This window comes from Lithobates pipiens, unplaced genomic scaffold (assembly GCF_037356315.1).
Source record: "Lithobates pipiens isolate NorthernLeopardFrog02 unplaced genomic scaffold, aLitPip1_a1.2 Scaffold_25, whole genome shotgun sequence".
Taxonomy (NCBI): Eukaryota; Metazoa; Chordata; class Amphibia; order Anura; family Ranidae; genus Lithobates; species Lithobates pipiens.
This window is the reverse complement of record NW_027507787.1, coordinates 50,779,455-50,803,317: the sequence shown is the minus strand read 5'-3', so window position 1 is coordinate 50,803,317 and position 23,863 is coordinate 50,779,455. Positions and strand designations below refer to the sequence as shown.

At 44.1% G+C, this 23,863-nt stretch overlaps 1 protein-coding gene across 1 annotated transcript in view; it reads right to left on the bottom strand.

Annotated features, from left to right (window-relative positions):
• EIF4EBP2 (eukaryotic translation initiation factor 4E binding protein 2) overlaps nucleotides 1–22,232 on the bottom strand; it is a 34,540-nt gene extending 12,308 nt beyond the window's left edge. The window contains exon 1 of the mRNA XM_077454431.1: nucleotides 21,984–22,232. Within this exon, the coding sequence (XP_077310557.1) occupies nucleotides 21,984–22,116 (133 nt within the window). The 5' untranslated portion in view covers nucleotides 22,117–22,232. The remainder of the gene's footprint in view (nucleotides 1–21,983) is intronic.
• Between the last annotated feature and the right edge of the window lie 1,631 nt (nucleotides 22,233–23,863).

The following is a 23,863-nucleotide window of genomic DNA, read 5'->3' as shown; positions in this document are numbered from 1 at the left end:
AAAAAAAAAAAAAAAAACCACACACACACACACACACACACACACACACGTAAAATGTTATGAGGGTAAGGGCTCGTGCACACAAGAGATCAATGCTGTCAAAACGGGCCTTGTATAAAATTAGGGCCAATTTTTTTTTTTTTTTTTTTTTTTTTTTTTTTTTTTTTTAGGTACTTTTAAAAGATCAGCTAGTCAAATATTGGTCCAGCCCTCCGTCACTGATCTCCAATGGACAAAAACAACAACTTGTGCAAAAAGGATAGTGTCTAGGCACCTCCGAAAAGTCAATGGAGCATCTCACATTGACTCCCCACCAAGTAAAGGACCTTGCACCAAAGTTTTTGTTATATCCGTTTGATAGATGTGAAATCTTTTCAATTGATAACCTGCCAGAAAACTTCCTGTGCTCTCTGCTTGCACACAAGCAGATGAAGGGTGAGAGTAAGCAGATGAGAAGTCATCTGTATCACTTGTAACTTAAAAGGGCAACTCTTTTGAAAGGGGGGGGGGGGGGGGGGAGAAATTGCAACAAATCCTAATGTCATTAAAAATTACCTTTCCTTTTCAATCTGCAGCCGCTGTATTTTTCTCAAAATACAATATGGCTACCTGGAGGTCTGTACTGAACACACTCCAGAAACATAAGCTTCCGGCTTGTGCGATTGGCTCACCAAGTCTGCCTAAAGGCTCATACACACCAAGAATCAGGCGAACATTTTTATTACAAATTTTCATATAGCAGGGGTTGACAAATTTGCTTGGAATCTAGGAGCCAGCTAAAAAAGTTAGGAGCCAGGTCCGTGACAGCGATCTGGACCTGTCCCGACATGGAGACGAGTGAGGGGAAGATAGCCCCCAGCCCCCCACCTGTCTCCAAGTTATTGCCCATAGCTTAGCCCTTGTACACACGGTCAGAGATTCCGACAACCAAATCCGGAGTAATTCCAACGGGTTAATTCCGGAAGAGGTCCGGAAATGATGTTGCATTCACAAGGTCGGATTAAGTTGTCGGAAAATCCAATTGTACATAACGTGATATTATTTCGTTACGACAGGACTACGTTCAGGCTAGTAGCCAATAGCTTTGGTCTAGGAATTTGATCTGAACATGCGTGGCACTTTGTCCGTCGGAGTAAGCTACACATGATCGGAGTATGTCCGATAGAAGCATTTTGTCGGAAAATTTTACCGGCAAGTTGGAAAACTTGGCCCGTCGGATATTCCGACAGAAACAGTCCGATGCAGACCACACAGTGTAGGAATATCCGTCAAAACGGTCCGATAGGACACATTCCGTCGGAATCTGACCGTGTGTACAAGGGCTTAGAGGGACATTTTATTTATTTTATTTTCCTCCAAATGACAAAAAAAAAAATTTAAAATTGCATTTTAGTGTAAACACGAGGTCTCTCTGACCCCAGATCTCATATATAAAAAGAGGACCTGTCATGCTTTTTTCTATTACAAGGGATTTTTACATTCCTTGTATTAGGAATAAAAGTGACTTTTTTAAAGGAACAGTGAAAAAAAAAAAAAAAAAAAAAAAAAGAAAAAAAAAGAAAAGTTAATATAATAAAAATTTTTAAACCTGCCCTGTCCCACCAAGCTTGCGTGTAGAACCGAACGCATATATGAAAGCGGTGTTCAAACCACACATGTGAGGTATCACGGCGATCGGTAGAGTGAGAGCAATAATTCTAGCCCTAGACCTCCTCTAACTTAAAAAACGTGCAACCTGAAGAATTTATTAAACGTCGCCTATGGAGATTTTAAAGGGTAAAAGTTTGTCGCCATTCCATGAGTGGGCACAATTTTGAAGCATGACACGTTGGGTATCGATTTACTTGGTGTAACATTATCTTTCACAATATAGAAAAAAAATTGGGCCAACTTTACTGTGGTCTTATTTTTTTATAAAATTATTTTTCCCCCAAAAAAGTGCGCTTGTAAGTCCGCTGTGCATATACGGTGTGACAGACAGTATTGCAGCGACCACCATTTTATTCTCTAGGGTGTTAGAATAAAAAATATATATAATGTTTAGGGGTTCTAAGTAAAGGGAAGGCGATAGGCTGGCAGGCAGGGGAAGCTCCATTAGCATTGCTGGTTCTCATTCCAATGGCCACCACAAGAGGGCGCCAGATTCCAGAAGGAACCATAGGATCGCAGAAGGCCTCAAAGCCAGGGGGCTCAATTACCGGCCCGACGGAGACAGGATACCCCCAGCTGTGCTGCCCCAGGTGCCAGGTCGCAGATGCGACCTGGTGCCCAGGTTGTGTCAAGCCCCGTCGTATAGTATGTATACAATTCATCAGCTAATTCCAAGTTTTGGGACAAACTTTGTATGGGAACAGTACAAATGATTTGTTTAAGGTGTACCTTTTTATACAAGAAGACACTGCACATGATCAGAAACAAAAAAGGACTTTGTTGTACTGTTCGTCGGTTCTGATTTGCAGTGGAGAAGAAAAAAAAAAAAAAAATGGACGAACGGTCATCTAATTTTATTTTAGGGTGTACCCCACTTTAGATACAAGTCAGATTTCATGCATCCCATGTCATTTTTGGTGAGATACCTCCAATAGGAAAACATCTAAAGAGATGCAAGGCCAGCAGATTTCCTCATTAGATCTCTGCAGGTGCCAGTCGACTGATAATTATGAAACCACTCCAATTAGACCCACTTAGCTAAAGGGGAAAAAAAAAAAAAAATAAATAAAAAAAAAGCGCATCTGCGACAAAGGTTGAAGTAGGACATCGCCACTTGCTGAGGCTTTTGTAGCTATAAATACTGTCATGGCAAAGAAAACTAGGAGCACATTATTGCACACCAGATACTTTGGGAGCACATCAATTTTATTTGGGTACAGCGTCACAAAACAGCGAGCAATTGTCAGTTAAAGAAACAGTGCCATATCTTCAACAATGGCCTGGGTCAGGAAGTGGGTAAAACCTTCCGAAGCTAAAGTGGTTAAATAATGAAACTATTTACATAAAGGTTACCCTAGATGCACAAGATGTTCTAAGTGAATAATTGTGCATCATATGAGTTAGCGTCCCAACAATAACTTGGCAGCAGGTAAAATTACGTACCAACCCTTGTGACACTGAGAACATTGCTTGGAGTACACCCAATACAGTGGAAGCAAATAGAAAAAGGTAAACAGATATTAAAAAGTGAGAAATCAACATGGACTTATATGCATCTAGAAGTCATTGCACAGGTGACAGCAGCCAGCCTATTTATCATTAACACAGGATTTACAGAATCTCAGAAAAGAGTACACCCTTTACATTTTTGTAAATATTTTATTTTTTCATGTGAAAACACTGAAGAAATGACACTTTGCTACAAAGTAGCGCGTGTACAGCTTATATAACAGTAAATGTACTGCCACCTCAAAATAACTCAGCCATTAATGCCTAAGCCGCTAGCAACAAAACTGAGTACACCCTTAAGTGAAAAAGGTCCAAATTGGGCTTAATGCACCATTTTCCATCCCCATTGTGTCATGTGATGCGCTAGTGTTACAAGGTCTCAGGTGTGAATGGGGAGCAGGTGTGTTAAATTTGGTGTTCTCGCTCTCACAACAAGGATGCCCCACAGATGCTTCCTTGTACACTGGAAGTTCTACATGGCACATCATGGCAAAGAACCGAGGATCCGAAAAAAATAAATAAATAAATAAATAAATAAATAGTTGCTCTACAAAAAGATGGCCTAGGCTATAAGGAGATTGTCAAGACCCTGAACCCGAGTCCAGCATGATGGCCAAGACCATACAGCATTTTCATAGGACAGGTTCCACTCAGAACAGACCTCGCCATAGTCAACCAAAGTTGAGTGCACATGCTCAGCATCATAGCCAGAGGTGGTCTTTGGGAAATAGACGTATGAGTGCTGCCAAAATTGCTGCAGAGGTTGAAGGGGTGGGGTCAGCCCTTCTGCCACACTTTGCATCAAATTGGTCTGCATGGTTGTCATCCCAGAAGGAAGCCAAAAAAAAAAAAAAAAAAAAAAAAAAAAAAAAAAAAAAAAAAAAAAAAAAAAGGGTTACGCACAAGAAAGTCTGCTTCTTTTCAGCAAACTGCAGGCTAAGGACATGGATTACTGGAACCCCACATACTGTGGTTTGATGAGACCAAGATAAACTTATTTGGTTCAGACGGTGTCAAGCATTAGTGAAAGCAACCAGGGGAGGAGTACAAAAATCAAGTTATATTCAAGCATGGTGGTGGGAGTGTCATGGTCTGGGGCTGCATGAGTGCTGCCGGCACTGGGGAGCTACAGTTCAGTGAGGGAACCATGAATGGCAACATGCCTGACATTCTGAAGCACAGCATGATCCCTTCCCTTCAGAGACCAAACCCAAAACACACAACCACTGCCTTGCTAAAGAAAGAGGGTGAAGATGGACTGGCCAAGCACATCTCCAGACCTAAATCCTATTGAGCATCTGTGGGGCATCTTCAAATGAAAGGTGGGAGGAGCACAAGGTCTCCAATATCCACCAGCTATGTGATGTCATAGAGGCATGGAAGAGGACTCCTGTGGCAACCTGTGAAGCTCTGGGGAACTATGACCAAGAGGGTTAAGGCATTGCTGGAAAAATAGGATTTTTATAACATTTTAATAATTACCTGTAAAATCCTTTTATTGGAGTACATCACAGGACACAGAGCACCATTAGTAATCACCATGTGGGAATATAGGCACCCATTTTGACGGACACTTGTATAACCAATACAGGAAGTTCACTACCTATATAACCCCCTCCTCCAAAAAGGAGTACCTCAGGTTTTTGTAGCAAAGCAATATACTTATACCTCAGAAAGAGGGGTGGGACTGCTGTCCTGTGATGTACTTCAAGAAGAGGATTTTACAGGTAAGCCGTTATAAAAATCCTATTTTCTTTATCGTACATCACAGGACACAGCACCATAGTAATCACTATGTGGGCTGTCCCATAGCAATGCTATTTGGAGGGAAGAGAGACAACATGTAGGGCACCCCCAGATTTGAGGAACTATACTGCTGCCTGCAGCACACTGCACCCAAAGGCGATATCCTCATGACTTCTTACATCCACCTGATAAAACCTGGGGAATGCATGTACTGAAGGTCAAGTTGCAGCCTTACAGATCTGAGCCATGGAGGCCTGGCGATGCACTGCCCAAGAGGCACTAACCACTCTGGTAGAGAGCACTTTGACTTGAAAAAGGTGGAATCTTACCACTTAAATCAGAAGTCTGAATTATAAACTTGCCAAATCCACTTTGCAGTGGATTTCGACGCTGCCTGAGCAGTCTTTAAATATACTTTGACCGCTCACATTACATCAAGACAATGTAGTGACTTCTCTTCCCTGGAACACTGTTTTGGGAAAAAAACGATGGCAGGACAATCTCTTGGTTCAGGTGAAAGCTTGAGGACTACTTTTGGTAGAAAACCTGGACGAGGGCACACCACCACTCTGTCCTCGCGAATCAAATAAGGCTATTTACAAGAGCGGCCAACTCCAAAACCCTCTTTTCTTTGCTGAGGATATAGCAACCAAGAACACCAACTTCCTTGTCTGAAGGACTAATATGGGGAATATGCTGTATCTGTAAACACTGACAAAACCAAGTTAAAGGCCCAAGGGAAAGGTGATCTAACTGGTGGATTAAGACGCATCACCCCTTGCATAAAACCCTGGACTAAAGAATGTGAAGCAAGCGGTCTTTTGAAATAAGACCAATAAAGCTGAGACTTGGCCCTTAATAGTACTCACGGCCAACTTCATCTCTACCCCCAATTGTAGAAAGGCAAGAATTCTGCCTATGATATACCTCCGAGGGTGCCAACCCTTGGACTCACACCGGGAAACACAAGTCATCCAGACTATAATATATAGTTCTGGAAGCTGGCTTCCTTGCATTAAATCAAGGTAGAGATAACCAACTGAGAAAGACCACTTTTTTTCAGAATGTGGGTTTCAACAGTCAAGCCGTTAAATTTAGAGTTTGTAAGGTAGGATGGAATATCGGCCCTTGTGAAAGTAGATCTGGCCGTAGTGGAAGGGACCATGGGTCCTCCACCACCATCTTTACGATTTCTGCATACCAGGACCTTCTGGGCCAAGCCGGGGCTACCAGAATTACCAGCTCTCTTTACAGCTTAATCCTGCAAAAAAGTTGTGGCAGCAACTGAATGGGGGAGGAGGTGGATGCATAAATCAGTGAGAACTGATCACACGGGGTCACCAACGTATCTGTTCCTTATGTGAGTGGAGACCTTGTTCTGGACACAAAGTTGACCAATTTCATGTTGAATCTGGACACCAGAAGATGTCCGGAGTCCCCAATCTTTGGCAAACAGCCAAAACAAAAATAAAAAAACAAAAACACACACACACACACACACACACACACACACGTCAGCGTGAAGGGACCATTCCATCTGGAATGACTGCTGGCAACTCAAGTAGTCCGCCTGCCAATTCTCTACTCCTGGAATGAAGACTGCCAATAGGCACGGAACTTTCCTTTCTGCCCAAGTTAGAATATGGCTCTTGGTGCTCCCTTAGCGATTGATAGAGGCCACAGCTGTGGTATTGTCGGATTTGGATCCTGACAGGACAAACCCATAACCTGAAAGTCCAGGCCTTCAGAGCCAGATGCACTGCCTGACTCTCTAGGATGTTGATGGGCAAGGCTCTTTCGGATCTTGACCACTGCCCCTGGACAGTTTTCTTCAGTACTGCTCCCCAGCTTGAGAGGCTGGCATCTGTAGTTACCACTTTCAAGATAACTGGTCTGAAGGATCTTCCTTTCAACATATTCTGGGTTAGTAACCACCAACTGAGGCTTTGGGTCACCCTTGGGGACAGCCGCATTGGCAAGTCTAAAGCTTGAATTGTTTATTTTTTTTTTTTTTTTTTACAAGCCGACAGGATACTTTTGAAAAATGGAACTGGGCATAGGGAAATGCTTCTAATGAAACCACCATCTTTCCCAACCACCTCATGTAAAAGGTGAATGGAGGGCTCTCCTGACCTGACCATCCGCAACAGCTCTTATGGAGTTGATCTTTGAGGCAAGAGCACCTTTTTCTGGGCTGCGTCCATGATCAGACCCAAGTACTCCAGCCTTTTTAGCCGAAAAATAAAAATGCAACACACACACACACGACTTCTCTAGGATGAGAATCCAACCCAGACTTTCCATGTACGCTTTGCGTCAAACAAGCCACCGACTGGTCTATTAGCAATAGCTCATCTAGTTATGCCAAAATCGGTCATTTCCTGTGCCCTTAACCTGGCTAGGTGGGGTCAAGACTTTTGTGAACACCCAGGGTGCTGTAGCTAGCCCGAAGGGCAAGGCTACAAACTCAAAATGCTGTGGTTCTACCTCGAACCGCATCCTTCCTTGCAAAACAGCTCGAGCTCAGTGAGGTTGGATGGAGAGCGTTTGTGAACAGCAGTTTTCAGCTCTTTCCACAGATTCTTGATTGGATTCAGGTCTGGACTTTGACTTGGCCATTCTAACACCTGGATACGTTTATTTGTGAACCATTCCTTTGTAGATTTTGCTGTATGTTTGGGATCATTGTCTTGTTGGAAGATAAATCTCTGTCCCAGTTTCAGGTCTTTTGCAGACTCCAACAGGTTCTCATCCAGAATGGTCCTGTAGTTGGCTGCATCCATCTTCCCCTCAATTTTAACCATCTTCCCTGTCCCTGCTGAAGAAAAGCAGGCCCAAACCATGATGCTGCCACCACCATGTTTGACAGTGGGGATGGTGTGTTGAGGGTGATGAGCTATGTTGCTTTTACTCCAAACATATCGTTTTGCATTGTGGGCAAAAAGTTTGATTTTGGTTTCATCTGACCAGAGCACCTTCTTCCACATGTTTGGTGTGTCCCCCAGGTGGCTTGTGGCAAACTTCAGACGAGACTTTTTATGGATATCTTTGAGAAATGGCTTTATTCTTGCCATTGATTGACAGATAGAGCCTTTGTTTTTTGGGGGGAAAAAAACATAATATCCTTGCAAAAGCATTCACCTCCTTGGTATTTTTCTTCTTGTTTTGTTGCCTCGCACCCTGGAACTAACAAGGTTTGTTTGAAGATTTGCATCAATTTACAGAACATGCCCTCAACTTTGAAGACTTTATTGTGAAGCAAACAAATAGGACAAAATAACAGAAAGTCAGTGTGCATAACTATTCACCTCCCTAAAGTCAATTTGTAGAGCCACCTTTTGCAGCCATCATAGCTCCAAGTCGCTTTGGATAAGTCCATGAGCTTGCCGCATCTTACCACTGAGATTTTTGCCCATTCCTCCTGGCAAAAAAGCTACAGCTCCTTCCAGTTGGTTTGTGCTGAACAGCAATTTAAGTCTGACCATAGATTTTCTATTGGATTGAGGTCTGGGCTTTGACTAGGCCATTCCAACACATTTACATGTTTCCCCTTAAACCACTCTCAAGTGTTGCTTTAGCAGTGTGTTTGGGGTCATGGTCCTGCTGGAAGATAAACCTCCGTCCTAGCCTCAAAACACACACACACACACACACACACACACACACACACACACACACACAGAGAGAGAGTAGTACAGGTTTTGCTCAAGAATATCCCTGTATTTAGCACCATCCATCTTTCCCTCAACTCTGACCAGTTTCCCAGCCTTGACTGCTGAAAAATATCCCCACAGCATGATGCTGCCGCCACCATGTTTCACTGTGGGGGGTGGTGTTCTTTGGGTGATGTGATGGGTTTGCAACAGACATAGCGTTTTCTTTGATGGCCAAAAAGTTCAATTTTAGTCTCAGACCAGAGCACCTTCCTCCATACATTTTAGGAGTCTCCCACATGCCTTTTCGCAAACTCTCAAACGTGCTTTTTTTGCTGAAAGTAATGGCTTTCTTCTGGCCACTCTGCCATAAAGCCCAACTCTATGGAGCATACGGCTTATTGTCATCCTATTTACAGATAAGCCAGTCTCTGCTGTGGCACTCTGCAGCTCCAGGGTTACCTTAGGTCTCCGTGCTGTCTCTGATTAATGCCCTCCTTGCCCGGTCGTTGAGTTTTGGTGTGTGGCTGTCTCTTGGCAGGTTTGCTGTTGTGCCATGTTCTTTGCATTTGGTTAGGATTTGATGGTGCTCCTAGGGATCAAAGATTGATTTTTCTTTATAACCTAACCCTGACATGTACTTAACATTGGGGGTTATTTACGAAAGGAAAATACACTTTACTTCCAAGTGCACTTGAAGTTTAATATACCTGTAGATCCGAGGGGGACATGCAAGGGGGAAAAAAAAAAAAAAGGCTGCATTTTAGCTTGCACATGATTGGATGATAAAATCAGCAGAGCTTCCACTCATTTCAGATCTACCCATTAAATTTAGAGTGACAGCACTTTCAAGGGAAAGTGGATTTGCCTTTCGTAAATAAGCCCCATTGTCCCTTACTTGTTATTTGGAGAGTTCCTTGGTCTTCATGGCAGTATTTGGTTAGGTGCCTCTTGCTTAGGTGTTGCAGCCTCTGGGGCCTTTCAAAGGAAATAACATTTTTTATATGTAATGACAGATCACATGACACTTAGATTGCACACAGTTGGACATAATTTCTCTAATTATGTGACTTCTGAAGGCAATTGGTTGCACCAGAGCTTTTTATGGGCTGCATAACAATGGGTGAATTCATACGCACATGCCAGTTTTTTTTTTTTTATTCCGGAAAAATAGTTTTATGTATATATTTTCACTTCATAAACTTTGTGTTCTGATCCATCACAACTTTTTTTTTTTTATTTTTTTTTTAACTAAAAATAGGTAAAAAGCCAAGGAGGTTTAATACTTTTGCAAGGATAGAGAACACACACACTGAGTACATCCCTCATTTTTGTAAATATTTTATTATATCTTCATGTGACCACAGTAAAGAAAACACTTTGCTACAATGTATAGTAAGTGTAAATCTTACACAAAAGTGTAAATTTGCTGTCCCCTCAAAATAACTCACAGCCATTAATGTCTAAACCACTGGCAACAAAAGCAAGTACACCCCAAGTGAAAATGTCCAAATTGGACCCAATTAGCCATTTTCCCTCCCCGTTACGTGACTCAGTGTTACAAGGTCTCAGGTGTGACTGGGGAACAAGTGTGTTAAATTTGGTGTTATTGCTCTCATACTGGTCACTGGAAGTTCAACATGGCACCTCATGGCAAAGAACTGAGGATCTGAAAAAAAAAAAAAAAATAATTATTGCTTTACATAAACATGGCCTAGGCTACAAGAAGCTTGGCAATAACCTCAAACTGAGCTGCAGCACAGTGGCCAAGAACATACAGCGGTTTAATAGGACCGGTTCCACTTAAGACAGGCCCCCCATGGTCGAAAGCTGAATGCACGTGCTCAGCATCGTAGCCAGAGGTTGTCTTTGGGAAATACACACATGAGTGCTGCCAGCATTGCTGCAGAGGGTGAAGAGTTAGCCTGTCAGTGCTCAGACTGAAAGCCAGACACTGCATCAAGTTGGTCTACATGGCTGTCGTTACAAAAGGAAGCCTCTTCTAAAAGATGCACAAGAGAGTCCACAAATATTTGAGAAGACAAGGACATGGATTACTGGAACCATGTCCTGTGGTCTGATGAGACCAAGATAAAAATGTATGTGGTTCAGATGGTGTGAAGTGTGCAGCCACAACTGAGGAGAACAAAGACAAGCGAGTCTTGCCTACAGTCAAGCATGGTGGTGGAAGTGTCATGGTCTGGGGCTGTACGAGCGTTGCCAACACTGGGGAGCTACAAATCATTGAGGGAACCATGAATGCCAACATGTACTGTGACATACTGAAGCAGAGCATGATCCCCCCACCCTTCGGACACTGGGCTGCAGGGCAGTATTCAAACAGGATGACCCCAAACACTTCCAAGACGACCCCTGCCTTGTTAAAGAAGCTGAGGGTAAAGGTGATGGACTGGCCAAGCATGTTTCCAGACCTAAACCCTATTGAGCATCTGTGGGGCATCCTCAAACGGAAGGTGGAGGAGTGCAAGGTGTCCAACATCCACCAGCTCTGTGATGTCATGGAGGACGGAAAGAGGACTCCAGTTGCCACTTTGGGCATGGATTTCACCAGAGCTTAAAAGGCAGTGCTGGAAAATGGCAGCCACAAGAGATATTGATATTGATCCCAATTTGGACATTTTCATCTAGGGGTGTACTCACTTTAGTTGCCAGCGGTTTAGACATTATTGGCTGTGTGTGGGATTATTTTGAGGTGACAGCAAATGTTCACTGTTATACAAGCTGTACACTCACTACTTTACATTGTAGCAGAGTGTCATTTCTTCAGTGTTGGCACATTAAAAGATAAAACATTTACAAAAACGTGAGGAGTGTACTCACTTGTGAGATAATATACATACATACACGTTTATATACCATGGCAGAATTCAATTTCAGAGAATTTGAAAGATAAACACAAAAACATTTCACTCATGGTTAGCGTTTGGCTGAAACCATGTTATAAACTGTATTTACCCTTTTAAAATCATAATGGCAACAGAAAACTACCCAAATGACCCAGATCAAAAAGTTTACATACCCCAGTTCTTAATATCATGTATTGCCCCTTTAATCATCAATGACACCTTGAAGTCTTGTGGTATTTGTGGATGAGGCTCTATCTTCTCGGATGGTAAAGCTGCCCATTTCTCTTAGCAAAAAGCCTTCAGTTCCTGGAAAGTCTTGGGCAGTCTTGCATGAACTGCATATTTGAGGTCTCCCTAGAGTGGCTCAATGATATTGAGGTCAGGGGACTGCGATGGCCAGAATCTTCACTTTATTCTGCTGTAGCCAATGACAGGTCGACTTGGCCTTGCGTTTTGAATCATTGTCATGTTGGAATGTCTAAGTATGTCCCATGCGCAGCTTCCTGGCTGATGAATGCAAATGTTCCTCCAGTATTTGATAACATACTGCATTCATCTTGCCAACCATTTTGATTTTTTGTAGCTCACACATTCAAAACATCAGCGACCCACTTCCGTGTTTCACAGTAGGAATGGTGTACTTTTCATCATAGGCCCCGTTGACTCCAAATGTAGCGTTTGTGGCCAAAAAGCTGAATGCCGCCATTACTAGTAAAAAATAAAATAAAAAGTCCCTAAATCTCAGCTTGTAGATACTATAACTTTTGCGCAAACCAATCAATATACACTTATTGGGATTTTATACCAAAAATATGTAGAATACATATTGGCAAAAAAAAATAAATAATTTAATGAAGACCCCTTTTCACACTGGGGTGGTATTCAAATAGCCTTTGCCAAGTGCCTCCCATTCTTGTGTGACTTTTCACTCGGGTGCGCGCTTGTGGGACTTTCCAAAAAGTCCTGCAAGCAGCATCTTTTGGGTGGGTTGGGAGGGCTGTATTTAGCGCTCTCAAAATGCCTTGCCTATTGTAGTGAAAAGCGCTTAAGTGCTGCAACAGGATTTTTAATCCATAATTTGAGGTTTAAAAGCACCCACTAGGGGCCAAAATGCACCACGTAAACAGCAGCTAAACAAGCCAATTGCCAATGTTTTATAGTAGAAAGTAAAAAAACAAAAAAAAAAGTTTATAGCACAAAATATACAAACCGCAAATCAAATACTACCAAAACAACTTTGTTTTTTTTTTTTTTTTTTTTTTGTTTTTTTTGTACCACAATCGTGCAATTGTCAGATAAAGCAATGCAGTGCCTTATCGCAAAAAATGGCCTGAATTGGTTAATGTTGCCGTTATCAAAGACAGACCCAGCTCACAGCATTTTTTTCCCCCCTCACCTGATCAGGACTGAAATCGCGAGGTATTCCTTACATTTTTTCGCCCCAGCCAGGTTCAGCCTCTCCTGGGTGGAAGTCCTTCCTGTACAGCCTCTAAATGAGCTATATTGTTGGAGCCCCATTCTAGTGGTGCAGGCTTCTCAAAGAAAGCTTTAAAAACAAGCTTTAACGTAAGTGACAGCGTTTCCTTTTTTCTTTCCATATGCTTCTTACTTTTGTCTGTCTTATAGGCGTTTGCCATTCCCAAGATGGAATGCATCAAGTGCAAGTACACTCTGGGCAGGAAGGGATGCAGCCTCTGTTTCCCGGCTAGAGCTTTTACAGAATGGTGATGTGAACAGTCTCAGGCACTGATATCACTAATGGTAAATGTGAGGGTTAAGTGGTTTTATGGCATTTTTTGGGCAACAATGGTGGAGTTCTCTACTCATGCATGCTGGATGCTTATGTGGTCATTTTTTGCAGGTATGTTTTCCCCTTTTTATGGCTTTCACCTGTGTCTCTCTTCCCCCCCCCCCCCCCCCCCCCCAAAATCTTCAGTGTTGCTCTAGGTTCATTGTGTTCTTTATGGCATTCACCTGCCTGGGCTCTTCCTAAACCCCTTTTCAATGCTTGCTCTGGTATCACTGTGTGGGGCTCAGTTTCCACTAGTGCGATTTGTCACTGCAAAGTCCCATGAAAAGCTGAACCCCATGATTTCCAATGAGTACTATTCATATTTGTGTTCAGACTTTAATACAACAGGCATTGCTTCAAGTCACATCAAATTTGCGGAAAAATCATGCACAATAGTGGAGACTTAGCATTATGCTGTTTTTCATTTCAGTCTGCTGCTTTGCTCTGTTTCTATGGGAAACACTGTCCAGTCAGACCACCCATTGCCCTTTAAGGTATAGGGATTAGGCAAGTAGTGAAGATTGAGAAACAGCCAATATCTATAGTCCTGTAAGGACTACAAGATGGATGGAGCCTTCTGACGGTCAAGATAAGTCACCATCTAAGAACAGACATTGAGGCAATGTTGATCAAATCTCATCACCTCACCCCTCATCATTGCTCTGTTTACAAAATGTCACACGTTACCAGCCCTAATGGTTTCTGCATTTGTTGTGGAAAGTCATTGCCTGCTAAGCTATGTCAAATCTGCCTGGAACACACACTATACAGCCTTGCAAGGACCTCAAGATGGAGAGGTCACCGTTCAAAGTGCCGACATACAGGCAACATTAATCAATGTCATCTCACCTCATTTTGTTTGCTTCACGTTTACAAACACCACAGATTACACGCCCTAATTGTTGCGGCATTAGTGGTGTAAAGTCATTGCTTGACAAGCTACAGTGCATAAATTGCCTAGCACTTCCAACCAGAACCAGTAGGTGGTGTCCTAATAGGAAAGCTTGTCATGAGAAGAAAGCATTTAAGAGGCCACAAGCTTTGAAGCTAGAGACTTTTTTAAAGGGCAGCCAAGAAAGCCATTGCCTGGGTTGAAGTGGAAGAAAAGCACCACAAGGTTAGAAAGTTCCAATTTCCTTCACTGAACTGGAAGAGTTAATCCAGGAATAATTGAAGGGGGTCAGGGAAAAATGCCCTTATAAAAAGCCTGTCAAAACTGTATACCCTAAAAAAGCTAGAGGTCAACCTACTGCAGTCTCCTCCGATGATGAATGCATCATCACTGTAGCTGGCAAGACATGTCACATTCAAGAAGGCTCTAGTCCAAAAATTAGATCTAGCTCTGAATTGCTCCTACATACTGTAGCATCTGCAGATGCAGGCACACCCGCAATAACCAGCCCATGTGCTGAATGAGTCCAATGGGAGTGGTTTCATAGTTGTCAGCCAGCTTCTGCACCTGTAGGACTCTGAGAAAAGTGGCAGGGTCTGCATCCCGTTAGACACGATTCCCTATTGGGAGTAACAAATGAAACTTATTGCAGTGGATGCCAAAAAAATTAAAATCTGACTTATCTTGGTGCAGACTTCTGGGAAAATCAGTGAACCGGTCATACAAACAGGAAATTGTGTTTCAGGGGGGGGTGTCCTGATCACCTCCAGATAGTGACGTTTTTTCAAAAGTGGTGTTCCCAGCGGTCACAGCAAGGAGTGCATTATGGCTGAAGCCATGGTTGGTGGATCCCTCCAAAAATGTAAAATAATGGTGCAAGACACCAGAACACAGATCCAATCTATTTGGGAGTAGACAGGATACAGCCATCTCAATGGTGATAATTAGCAGGTCAGGGCAAATATCTTCTGACAAAAAAAAACCTGAAGATTCAAAAGGTCCAGCATACAGGTGGCGACTCCTAAGCAGACAACAGGAGGCAAAATCCTACGAGCCGGGAAAGATTAGTAAACTGAGTACTTCTCCAATCTTCATTATTGAAGCCCTAAAGATATAAGGCTCCTATCTTAGGAGAACAGCAGAAGTCCTTTAAGGGTGCACTAATCCAGGGGGGTGTCTGTGCAAAGCTTTACGCACACACCTAGAGGGAAAACCTTCAGGATCAGTGGGCCATATCAGCTATATTGGCGTGACATTGGTGGAAGGGAGGCTTTCTGGTACAATTTTTATTGAAAAAAAGTATAACATGACAAACTCATCCATGGAGGGGCAAAATTCAATGAGCATACAAATCATATAACATTGACAGGTGGGAAGTCCACCTTTCAATCTCTTCTAGTCAGCCAAGCTACCAGGGTTGATGGAAAAGTAAAAATTCTGTTTCAGTTTATAGCTGGATTAAAAAAAAAAAAAAAAAAAAAAAACAATCATGAAGGTTCTAGTTACTCAGAGGAGATGGATTCAGTTCACCTCTGTTCCTAGCAAAAATAAAAACCAGGCAATTGTGCCCAGTGCTAAAGTTAAAAAAAAAAAAAAAAAAAAAAATTGACAAGCAGCACAGGAAGTTAGAGTCGCACAAGATGGAAAACCTCCAATTATTCATAAATCTGGGAGACTGGATTCTCCCATAGGTTTATCAGACACCTACTTGTCCCAATTCCTCTACTAGTTGAGTTCCTCCCCTTCGGTCTGTACATCTTCTGCAGGGTATTCACAAGGTCTTACCGTCTGCAACGGGAAAAATTCTGTAGAACTTTACACAAGGGAATTTTAATCCTGATAGAGAAAGCCAAAAGGTGCTTTGGGAGTGAAGTCTCTTCCAGCAGAACAGTGCCGCAGTATCCTTGGTTCTTCATAACTGACCAATTGTTTTCAGATGGAACATTATCACATCAGACCCCAGCTAGAAAGGTTGGAGGACTGATTTCAAAGACCAGGCTGCTTAAGGTCATGGGATGTTACGCTTATGAGGAATAGTATTGAATTTTCTTGAACAGAGTAGTTCATTCACTACTTTTAGCAAGATTTGTACTGTGCCTAGACAGCAGTGGACGGGTAGAATTCTTAAGCGGTCAGTGGAGCTTCCTGAATCCATAATTGTAAATATACCATTTTGGCTTAGGAGGCTCTAGTGTCTCTCCTACTCCTAAGCATTGAATCACCACTGCGCTTCCTGCGATGACGGATTCGCTCTCTCATGGACAGTTTTGCCATCCAGCTCCAAGAGACTACCTCTGATGGCATGGAAGTTGAGAGGCAGTGGCTACCAAGTCAAGTATGCTCAGTGCAGGTAGTGCCTACCTTGTGTCAAACCAGAGAGGTCTTCATGAATAAGATTTACCTAAGAATATGAGAAAACGATGCAGCTCTCACAGCAAAAGCCTGTCCTTTATCACCTAAACCAACCAGCGTGGCTTAAGACAGGGTCAGTCACCTCCTAGATTGTTAAGGGAGCACTAGGACAGTAGAAATACCTATATAATGACCACAGTAAAAGCCTAAAGCATTTTTAAAGAGTCAGTGCGAGTTCAGAAGATTTCATTGCCACAACTTTTTGTAAAATGCAGATGGAAAATTAAAATCAATTTGTTTTCTACAAAGTAGTCTATTTTGTGATGTTTCTCACACACAGGACATGACACAATCACTTTAATTCAATAAGCAAACTGATTTCTGAAAATACAAGGATTGGAAGATATGGTACTAAGCAAATATTCTAGAAAGTATTGTGCAATAATCACAATGGCAAAGAATAAAAACTTGACCTTTCAGGAAATGAGTTAAAGAACACATTCACAGAATAGCAGCCAGAAGAGAGGACAGCTGCATGATCATTCTGTAAAATGAATGTATACCAAGCATGCATGTTTATGCACTGCATAGACACTCCCAGCACCAGCCCAACAGTCAGGAAAATTCTTAGAAAAATGATTCACAGGAGAGATCATTTGGTCTGAGAGTGTCCAGGTTTGAGGCAAGACATACATTAACTGGTGGATTTATATTGGTCGGATCAAGAGACTATTTTCATGGACAACTGAAAGGAAATATGTAATGGGAGGAATTCATAGAACAGTATTGCTCTTAAAATCCCTGCTTGTAATCCGTATTCCTCTTTGTTTGCTGCGTAGATGTTATATGTTGGTAATGCAAAGTCAGCCCTCCTAATTCTCAATACCAGGTTATAGGTCATTGACTCAAAGTAGTGAACACAAAGAACAAGGCAGGCTACCTTCAAAAGGATAAGTTCAGCTTTTGGCCTTGTACACATTAAAATTCTCAATAGGTGATGCTTTAATTTTTTTTTTCCAGTTACCAGGTTAGAGTTACAGAGGAGGTCTAGTGCTAGAATTATTGCTCTCGCTCTGACGATTGCGGCGATATCTCACATGTGTGATTTGAACACCGTTTACATATGCAAGTGCGACTTCCATATGCGTTTGCTTTGCGAGGACAGCGGGCACGTTACATTTTTTTTATTTAAAAAAATTAATAATTTATTTTTTTGGATCACTTATTGCTGTCACAATGAACGTAGACATCCCTTGTGACAGTAATAGGTGGTGACAGGTACTCTTTATGGAGGGATCGGGGCTCTAAAAAGACCCCCGATCCCTCCTTTACACTTCAAAGTATTCAGATCGCCATTTTCGGCGATTCTGAATACTGTATATATTTTTAAATCCGGCGCCATTGGCAGCCGAGTGAACGGGAAGTGACGTCATGACGAAGCTTCCGCGTTTACCATTAGGAGACTGGAATGAAGCCGCTTACGGCTTCATTCCAGTCCCTCCCCAGCTGCCGGAGGCATCAGTGCTCCCGATTGAACGGGAGCCCCGGTAAGAGAGGCGGGGACGTCCCCTCCCGCATTACAGCCGTGCAGCTTTTAGCCACATTGGCTTTCCAGCCATAACAACCAATCGCCCGCTGTAAAAATCAGTACCGGGATGATGCCTGCAGGTGCAGGCATCATCCCAGTATAACCCCCAGAAGCCAAGTACGCACAACTGCGTACGCTCAGCGGCAAGGGGTTAATAAATGTATTCCCCCCCTAACTCCAGGGGGAAAAATAAAATAATGAAATTACAGGTGGTTGTAAACCCTCATACAGCCAGTGAAATAACTGGTCCCAGGTGATACAGATGAAAAATCCTCCTACATAAGTTGTACCTGTTTTCTACCCATCACCTCTGCTCTACATCCATTCAAAGACCAACATTTATAAAACTTGTCAGCTGTCAAAAAAAAAAAAAAAAAAAAAAAAGGGAGCAGGTGGAGAGAGCTGAAGTCACATTCCACATAGCTCAGTGAGAAGAGCTCTGAGAGCTGGTTGGAGGCGAGGGAAGGGACACCCCCCCCCCCCTTCACAATGGAAAAGAGCTGAGGCCATAACTCTGCTGGTGGTCCCTCCCGTCACCATTTTTCTCTTGGTCTCTTCTCAAGAAAAATGTGTCAAAAGTAATTCATACCAATAGAAGAAAGATGCAGCAGATAGAAATGACACTTAGTGCTCTGTACTGAGACCAGTACACACCATAGAGTAGGGGTAGGCAACCTGGGGCCCTCCAGCTGTTGTGGAACTACATTTCCCGCAAGGCTGGCAGTTACAATTACTCCCAGAGGCATGATGGGACTTTTAGTTCTGCAACAGCTGGGAGGGCCCCAGGTTGCGAACCCCTGCCATAGAGGGGTATGCTTTGCTCATATATCATGTCTTACAACCACTTTAAACTTGAGTTACACCCAAAAGTGTGGAGGGGGATGAGACACACCAGGGACCTGTTTGACAGGTACCCGTCCCCACTTTAAGATGGCAAAGCTCGGCCCCCCACCACTTTGCTCTGTGCCAATTAGAAAGTGCAGCTCGCATGCACAGTAGGGAACCGGCTGTGAAGCCGAAAGGCTCAGGGAATTGGACTTTCCCATGCTCGTTAAAGCGGAGGTCCACCCTAAAGTGGACCTTCCGCTCATTGGAATCCCCCCCCCCCTCCGGCGCCACAATTGGCACCTTTCAGGGGGGTGCAGGTACCTGTACAGTACAGGTATCTGCATCCACTTCCGGCGTAGATTCTGCAGAAAGTACACCCCTTTCCGAATATGCCCCGCTGCCTGCAGGGAAACACACGGATGCCAGAGACAGCGGGGACCATCCTTATTGCGCAGCGTGACTTGCGCATGTGCAGTAGGGTACCGGGAAATGAAGCCGAAAGGCTCCACTTCCTGATTCCCATACCCAAGATGGCGGCGGCAGCACCCGAGAGACGATCGAGAGATCTGCTTCGGGTGCTGACATCGCGGGCGCACTGGGCGGGTAAGTGTCACTATTTTAAAAGTCAGCAGCTGCAGTATTTGTAGCTGCTGGCTTTAAAAAAAAAAAAAAAAAAAAAAAACGGCGGACTCCCACTAACTTCCTAGGCACTACTCTCCTCATCACCCATGTTTTTTTCCTACTCCTGGAGCCAATGAAAGAACCCAGCTGCTGGAAGTGTCCAGCAATGGGAGGAGTGTGTATGAAACAGGCAGTGTGGACATGATACCCAAGGATGGACCCCAAGAAGTAAACAGAAGGATCACTATGACCGTGGCTTCAGCAAAGTGGAATTTTTTTCATACAAGCGGTTTTGCACATATCTTGGAGTTGGGTTTGAAATGACTGAGCGCATTTACTACATTTTTGTAAAAAGTTTGACTATGTTTTTAAAAATACCAATATCCCACTACCTAATTTTTCTAAAGCTAACCAGAGCTTTTAGGTCTCTGAAAACCTGCAAGTAACTTTCCACAGTACATTCTACAAAAGTGCTTTCTTGTGTTAGTGAGATCAACAGTATGGCTGGAGCCTGAAACATTCCTAGAGTGAGGAGTTGATGCCAAAAGTTCTGAGGGGGGGGGGGGGGGCGGGGGCGGTCAAATTATGAAAGCAAGAATGTTATGACTTTGTACTACAATTGCCATGTATTCTAAGAAAACAAGAGCAAATTCTGAACATACGAACACAGCTCTCAAGCACATTTCCTTATGCTTTGCAGCACCACAAGCAACGGCTGTTTACGAAAGGACGTCTGCAGTCATGCCACCTCCCATCAGTCTCCCTCCCCATTGTGCAATAGTCATGAGGTAGTCCTGGCTTCCCTAAGCTTGTTTACCATTTCAAGTTTTCCTGGAGGCATGGCTAAAAATGTCTGCTAATAAGCCATGCGTCTGCATATATGGAGCAATGTGCACTTTGTTCAGAAGGAGAATAACTTTCTAGGAGTAATGTTATGAAAGAAAAAAACAAGAACACATAACTGCACATTAAAAGTCAAAATATTATGAACATTCATTTTTTTCTCCCCTCATCACATGGCTGATCAGCATGGTCATCCGATTACATGGTAAAAAAAAGTTAGATCAGCAGGTAAAACCCATTGTGCTCATGCTGGTGGAAGCGATGCATAGTTCCCCCTCCAAAGTTCCACTATTAGTCCTCCCAAAACGCAGACATTTATTGGCTCGGGAGCCATAGCTGGTGCATAGTTGCCCTCATAAAGCAATGTCTGTACATCAGTACTTATGTAAACGCAGACACCTCCCTGGTTTGCATCTAGGGACATATGTCCTCATGCATGTTTGTGCAAGTACCGACATACCCGTGGGTTTCTATGTCTGCTGTGCTGTAGCACCTCCAGCCACGGGCAGTTTTCATTCTACGTCCCCAGTTGTCCGTGTGCATGAGGCCTCAGGCTTCATGCACACGTGTTGTAAAAACTGCTGTGTTCGGAATATCACGTTTAATTCAGAACAAAAGACAGCAGTATTTTATATTATATGCCCACGCACACAAGAGCATTGTGCTCAGTAATCCTGCACTGGGATCAACTGTCAAATCAAAATAGAAATACAACCATGGGTAGCAGTATGCAGCAGCTGTCACTCCTGGGTGGAGATACACCCAGATTCTACATTCTATGGCCCCAGGTGCCTGTGTGTATGAGGCCACGTGTGGTTTTATGCAGAATCCTGTATAGTAATCAGCATTATACCCATAAAGCCCAATCATACTACCATTGCACATAAAAACATGCCTGCCGTCAACAACGGCTCCTCTGCACTTTTATGTGCATGTTTTTCTGCATAGGCTCCTCCCCCCAAGGCACTTTTTTCTGATCGATTTGTTTTGGGCGAGGTGTGTTTGTGCATGTGATAATATGCAAACATGTTACGCAAAAAAAAATTAAATTGCTCAGCTATGGAATGCGAGGCACACGGCACTCCGGTGTAAACACGACACATAGAAAATGACAGTGTTCACTGCGTCATTTGCATTCTTTCCAAGAACAAACACAGGTAATTGCATGTACTGCAAATGGGCTCTAAGAATTCAGAAGTCATAGGAATTCTGCAGGGCCTGGTCAGTGATCGGAGCTGGGCCCTGTGTATGGCGGAGCACGTGCGTTGGTGTTTTGTATTGCCAGCTGTGTGCTCGATTTCCTCCACCCTGTACTGAACACAGCACTGGCAGTGGAAAGTCAGGAGAACAAGTGACAGCTAGGTGAGGCCCAGCACCCCCTCTCTGCTTGCAGGATTGTGCAATCCCCGGGTGTGTATGCAGGGATGCCATGCAGGCTGTGTACTGGCATGTGATCTCTGCATTCACCACCAGCAGCTCTGGGTGGGACCGCCCTGGGCCTCACAACCAGCTGCATGCTCTCTGCACCCCCTTCCCCATGTCTGCACCGTCCATGCACGCTGCACCCCCCTCCTAGGCCTACACTGCAGCGCCCAACATGCACGTACAGGCCGCCCTGCCCCTCTCCTCAGGCTTCACTTACCTCCAGGGGTGGTGGAGAAGAGGGTCCCCCCGGGGGTGGTGCAATAGTCATGAGGTAGCTGAGATGAGTCGCTAATATGGATGGTCCTGGTGGGGATGGCCCGGCTCTGGCTGTGCTGGTGTCCGGTTGACATGTTCCTGGCTTGAAGGATGTGTGTGTGGTGGGGGGAAGAGAGGAAGAAAGCAAGACAGGGCCGGAGAGCGGGGCTGGGAGGAGCCGGCTGAGGTAGAGGGTGCACGTTGGGGGGAGGGCTGTGCGCTGCTCCTTCCTTCTCTTTCCTCCTCCGCCCTTCACAAGCTCGCGACTCAGCCAGGAAATGACGTCACGGACCGCGTGCTCTTAACCCCTCACAGGCCGCACTGGGTTAGGCTGATGCAACAGGAGCGGGGGGAGGGGGGCTGTCAGGCCGAGATAAGGGCACGTGAGGGGCCGCTGTATGTCTGTCAGCAATGGAGGGAGAGGCGCCCTGCAAGGAAACGGCTAACAGCACACGTATACAGAGCTCAGTGCTAACCCTCAACATAGCACTGTGACTACTAATAAAAGTACACAATCATGCGATTCAAGATAAAAAATAGATCGCCTAATAACCAATATACACGCTTCAATTTTATTATCCAATCAAATGATGGCTATACACACTTTGATTGTATTATCCGATCAATATGAAATTCAATTAAAAAGGTTGACTAATAGTGGCAAGACCCACTTCAATTTTATGATCTGATCGATGTGCAATTCAATCAAAACGATCGACTCAGCCCTGGTTCACGCTGATGCGATGGGGGAAACGCACAAGATTCGCTGAGTTTCCCAGCATTGCAATCGCACAACGTCCATGCAATCTGCTGCGGGTGTCAGGCCCAGTTCACTTCAATGCAAATCGGATGCAATCCAAAAGGCATCCATTTGCATGTCATCTGAAAATACATTGTTTTCTATGAAGGCTGTTCACGTCGGTGAGATTTCATCCGGTTATATGCGATGCGGAACCAGGCCTAGAGTTGCCACCTCATCCCTTTAGTGCCAGTTCACCCTAGTGCGCTGGCAGACATCGCATGTAATTCGCAGCACACTGCTGTTCATATTACATGCGATGTCTGTGCGGTGTGATGTCTGCCATACAGATAGTATGCCTGATATCGCACCGCATTCGGTGCAAACATGCACAGGACCCTTTTTTCTGTTCAGACCAGAATCGGATCGCACATGTATTCAGACATTTGAGATCCGATTCATGTCCGAACTGTCAGTTCGCAGTGCGATACATGAGCTGAAATAGGGGTGTATAGGGGTGTATATAATGACACTCCCCAGCAGTTCGCATATAGCAGTGTGAACTGCCGTGCGCGTTGGGTGCGATGCGAGGAATCCACAGTTGATTCGCAGGGTTCTTGCATCGCACTAGTGTGAACTGGCACTTAAACCCGAACACCTTTGAATTACACAGGTTCTGAGGCTAATTAAAGGCAGATAAGGCACCAAGTGAGTTTAATTACCAACTTAAAGCGGGAGTCCGCCGGGACTCCGCACTTTTTTTTTTTTTTTTTTTTAAAAGCCAGCAGCTACAAATACTGCAGCTGCTGACTTTTAAAATAGTGACACTTACCTGTCCAGCGCGCCCGCGATGTCGGCACCCGAAGCCGATCTCTCGATCGTCTCTCGGGTGCTGCCGCCGCCATCTTGGGTATGGGAATCAGAAAGTGGAGCCTTTCGGCTTAATTTCCCGGTTCCCTACTGCGCATGCGCGAGTCGCGCTGAGCAATAAGGATGGACCCGCTGCCTCTGGGATCTGTGTGTTTCCCAGCAGGCAGCGGGGGGACTTTCGGAAAGGGGCGTAATCTACGCCCCTTTCCGCAGAGAGCTATCCCGGAAGTGGG